We start from the raw sequence: 4,661 nt of genomic DNA on the forward strand, positions 1-4,661 counted from the left end.
TGAAAAGATTCAGAGAAATATTCTTTGGCATTATCACTACGTAAGATATGAATAGAAACATGGAATTGTGTTTTTATTTCAGCATGAAAGGCACAGAAATAAGAAAACACTTCAGAACGATTTTTCATTAAATAAAGCCAAGTCATACGAGAATAATCATCAACGAAAATAACAAAATATTTAAACCCAGTTTTGGATACACTAGGACAAAGACCCCAAACATCTGAATGAACTAACTCAAAAGGAGAGTTAGCTCGTTTATTGACTCTAGAACCTGAAGACAGACGATGATGTTTGGCAAATTGACATGACTCACAATCTAACGAAGATACATGACGAAATTGTGGACATAGGGTCTTCAACACAGGTAGAGAAGGATGCCCCAACCGACAGTGAGCTTCAAATGGAGTTAAGGCACTGGAACAAGCAATGGACCTTGGCATTTGCACATCTAGTACATAGAGGCCCCCAAATTCATGTCCCCTACCAATAATCTGTTTCGTCGTAAGATCCTGAAATAAACAATGATCAGGAAAGAATGAGACACAACAGTTAAGCGCACGAGTGAGTTTACTCACTGAAATTAAATTAAAGGAAAACTGTGGTAAACTCAAACAGATGACAATGAAATTGATGGAGTTAGATTAACAGTTCCAAAACCAAGAACAGATGACGTTGATCCATCTGCTAACGTAACATTAGAAGGGGATGCAAATGACTGAAAAGTTGAAAAGAGATTAGGATTACCTGTCATATGATCTGTAGCACCAGAATCAATGACCCACTTGGATGAGGAGGAAACAAGACATGTATTTGGTTTACCTGACTCAGCACTGGTAGTGATAGAAGTTGATGAAAACTTTAGTGATTCTTGGTACTGGGAGAACTTGGCATACTCATCTGCAAAAATCATAATAGTCTCTCCAGATAATGAATTGGTAGCAATATTGGTCGCTGCAACATGTGCTAACTAGGATTTTGAAGCCCGATTCTACAACTTCCTACAAGTACGCTTTGTATGGGCTGGCTCGTGACAGTAATAGCACACAATCCCTCCTGACTCATGATTACGATCAATAACTTTTTCACGGTTGCTGCTGCTCCCTCCTCTATTCTTATTACATGAGCGTCCAGTTTCAAATACACCACTTCAACTAATAAAAGCACTGTTACTCTGAAATGATGGGGTGCTTTCTGTACGAAGTACCCTAGTAAATGTGTCATACAAAGATGAAATTTCAAGACTAGCAAATATCTGAGATTTGGCAGTTTCGAACTCAGATGGAAGACCAGCTAGAAAGCTCATGATGGCCATTTGTTCTCGTTGAGCTTGCTGAACCTTCATATCAGGACTAAAAGGTAACAACATATTAAGTTCTTCATAAGTTCTTTTCAAATCCATAAAATAAGATGTGATGGTTCTGTCTTGTTTTTCTACACGATAGAAAGCTTTGCACACCTCATATATACGAGAAAGATTACCTCTTCCAGAATACAAAAAATCTAAATATTTCATTATCTCCTTAACCAATTCACAGTGATTAATTAAACTGACTACCTCACTTCCAATAGAATTTCGGATCTGCAAAAATAATCGAGCATCATCTCGCAGCCATACTTGTCTAGTGCCATCCGTAGGAGGAGCTTGTGTAAGGTGATCATCTTTCTCCAGACTCAACAAGTACAATCGAACCGTTTTACTCCATTCCAAATAATTAGAACCATTAAGCTTGTGTTCAGTGATTTTTGACATTACAGGAACCATTTCTGCCATGGTTATAGGTTTAATATCTGCCATAATAGTACTCAACACAACCAAATAAAATAAATAGCAAAAAACCCTTGCACAAATTGATTCTGCAGTAACTAAGATCCGAAAAACACTGCACAGGCGACACAGAACAGTGAAAAAGAAGCGAAATCCTGGTCAGAAAGAGAGATTCGTCAACAGCGACTGTTCCGGCAACGACGCTTGCGACGGCGAAATGCGATGGAAGATTGAGGATTTGAACGATCGGCGTCATCTGAGTCTGACTGTGCCGATGGTGAGAATCAACGCGCCACAGAAAAGGAGATCTGAGTGTTCGTTTTCAGAAGGAACAGGCGGCGCGTGTAGGTCACGTGCTCAGCTTCCGGTGGCCGAATTCTGGGAAATTGACGATCGGCGAAGCGCGCTCCTTTCTAGGGTGGCGATGAGAACTAATGGCCACTCTACACCGGTGAACTACGAAATTGCTCTCTAGGGCTACGAAATTTCCGAATTTGCACACTAGGGCAAACCGGGCTCTGATACAATGTAGAAACTGAAATTCAGAGTATATTTTTATTCATATCTTTACTATTATAGAGATACGTTTATATATACACATTAGGTATTCTAGAGTAGGAAACAGAATATTTGATTCCTATAATTGAGATCCTAAAATCAGCGTCTACCATACTTAATTCCTATAATTAAGCTCTATATCCACTAATGCACATATTTACAGATTCTGTAACAATTATGAATAAATTGAGAAAAAATAATCTTGAGAGTCCAACCATAAATCAAAGCAAGGCCCTTGAAGAAGCTTTGGTGACCCCAACTATTCTTTCAGCAAGATTTTTTACTGATGCTTCTAATGGTTATAAAGTTTGTTGAGGACTGTAGATTGCACTTTTGAAGTCACTTAAGGCATTGGAGCTTGTTTTACCATTGATCTTGTATGAACTATATGGGCAATCATATCGCAATTCAGAGCTTGACTCTTCTATCACATTTCCAGATTTTCGCCTTGAGAATAAGGTAATCTTAGGCCTCTCAATGTTCATATTTCCAGAAGCAATAGAAAGACACGTCAAAGAGAAAAAAGGACAACAAGCATATCAAGGCAAAATAGTTATAGAAGAGCAATGTGGTAGCATAATGGAAAGAAAGAAGGTTGTGTGATTTGTGAGGAAGTTATTTAGTGAGCTAACAAGTGTTATAACAGCATATATTGTAGTTCTCACTCATATAATCCAGTAGTTGTTGATCAAGTTCCTGGTATTTGTCCTTCTCAAAGAAAGAAAGAATAACTAAGTATATTAAAAAAAAAATCCCAAGGAAGCACTTATTAAATGAATACGACAATGCTTCGCAATGAAAAACTCTACCCACTAATTATAGAAAACAGAGACAGCCAATTTGGAGGGACTTGTCAATTGGCAATGGTCGTTGGGTTGGAAAGTCAGTCTTAAAATGATCTTAATTGAACTAAACAATTGAAGATATGGACTGCAACAAAAATTCTGCAGTCTAGAAGACAATTAAGAAATCTTAATCACACCAAGAATAGAAGAACCTGGCTTTAAAAATTCACAGTTCTGAGATTACAGTTATGTAACAGTCGCTACTATAGAGTAGTGCATTTTTCATCACAGCTTGAAGTAAAATCACACAAGAAGTTACAAAAAGAAATATTCTACAGGGAAAGCAATATACTTCGTTTTTAATTTTAAACCAAAGAGACTCTACTTTAGTCTCCCTAAATCATGCTCTGCAAGACTCTGCAATAATAAAAAAGTTGAGAACTTCCATTACCTGAGTAATGGGCTCTTTTAGAGCCTTGCGAGTAACTCGGAACCTAATTCCCAACTTCTCAAGCTGCCTAGACAAAACCCTTATAATTGTAGCATAACTCCTCAAATCCTCCTCCAATCTCTCAATTCTCTCCTCCAAATTCACACTCCCGCTTCCCACTGCTTCAGCCCTCTCTCTCCCTATGGACCACCATTGCCGCCGCCTTAGTACCACCCCTATCCACACCCCACACACCAAACCCACCACCCCACTCGCCAACACCCTCTTCCCTGTCAAACCCACCATCAGTTTGGATCCCGAAATTGAATAATTCACAACAAATCCAATCGCAATCACCGTAGAAGATATAAGAAAAACCAACTCAAACACCGCTAAAACTGCATCAAGATTGAAACTTTCATGTGTAGGTGGTGTGGTACTGGGGTTGTGAGAGCTGGGTGGTTTGAGAGAGCGATAAAATTTGGAATTGCGAGAAAAAGCGGAAGGTCTGTTACGGGAAATGCGGATAAGACTGTGGGAATTGATGGGAGTTAAAAGAGAGACATGTTTAGGGTTTCTCGGGGTGGTGGGAGTGGTGAAGAGTGGTGAGTAACGAGAAGGGGGTAGTGAGTTTGTGAACAGTTGACGTGATGAAGTGAGCGACATCATTGATAGTGTAAGTTTTTTCAGGGTTTTGGTTGATAGTTTGAATGGAGAAAAGTCATGGCCGATGGTTAGACAGTGAGAGTCGGGTTCTGGCGATGAATTCAACGACTTGCTGCGTAGAGTATGGCTCCACTGTAATCTTGCTACGAAAGCACAAAATGGTATCGTTTTTTGGGTTTTCTTCGTAGGCCAAACAACTATTTCCCACCTAAGCTTTAGGTGTGATCAGAGTTTGAAAAATCCGAAGTTCTATCTTTTGATTAATTATGGTTAAATTTTTTTTTTGAAAATAGGGGTAAAAAATATAAAATTTATTATATTTTTCTCTTTTAAGTTTGAAAAACTAATATTTTATCCTCCTAAAATTTTTTAACTTTGAAAAATCACATTCCCCACCCAAACCCTTAGAATCTCATATTTTTTCATCGATGAAGAGATATGGGATGACGAGATC

General features: G+C 38.6%; 1 protein-coding gene across 1 annotated transcript; it reads right to left on the minus strand.

The window, feature by feature from the left end:
• Positions 1-518: 518 nt before the first annotated feature.
• LOC123227575 lies at positions 519-3,552 on the minus strand. Its single transcript, XM_044652626.1, has one exon. It carries the CDS (start codon positions 1,796-1,798, stop codon positions 1,151-1,153), a length of 648 nt encoding a protein of 215 aa, XP_044508561.1. The 5' UTR covers positions 1,799-3,552; the 3' UTR covers positions 519-1,150.
• Positions 3,553-4,661: the final 1,109 nt, after the last annotated feature.

This window comes from Mangifera indica, chromosome 1, assembly GCF_011075055.1.
Source record: "Mangifera indica cultivar Alphonso chromosome 1, CATAS_Mindica_2.1, whole genome shotgun sequence".
Lineage (NCBI taxonomy): Eukaryota > Viridiplantae > Streptophyta > Magnoliopsida > Sapindales > Anacardiaceae > Mangifera > Mangifera indica.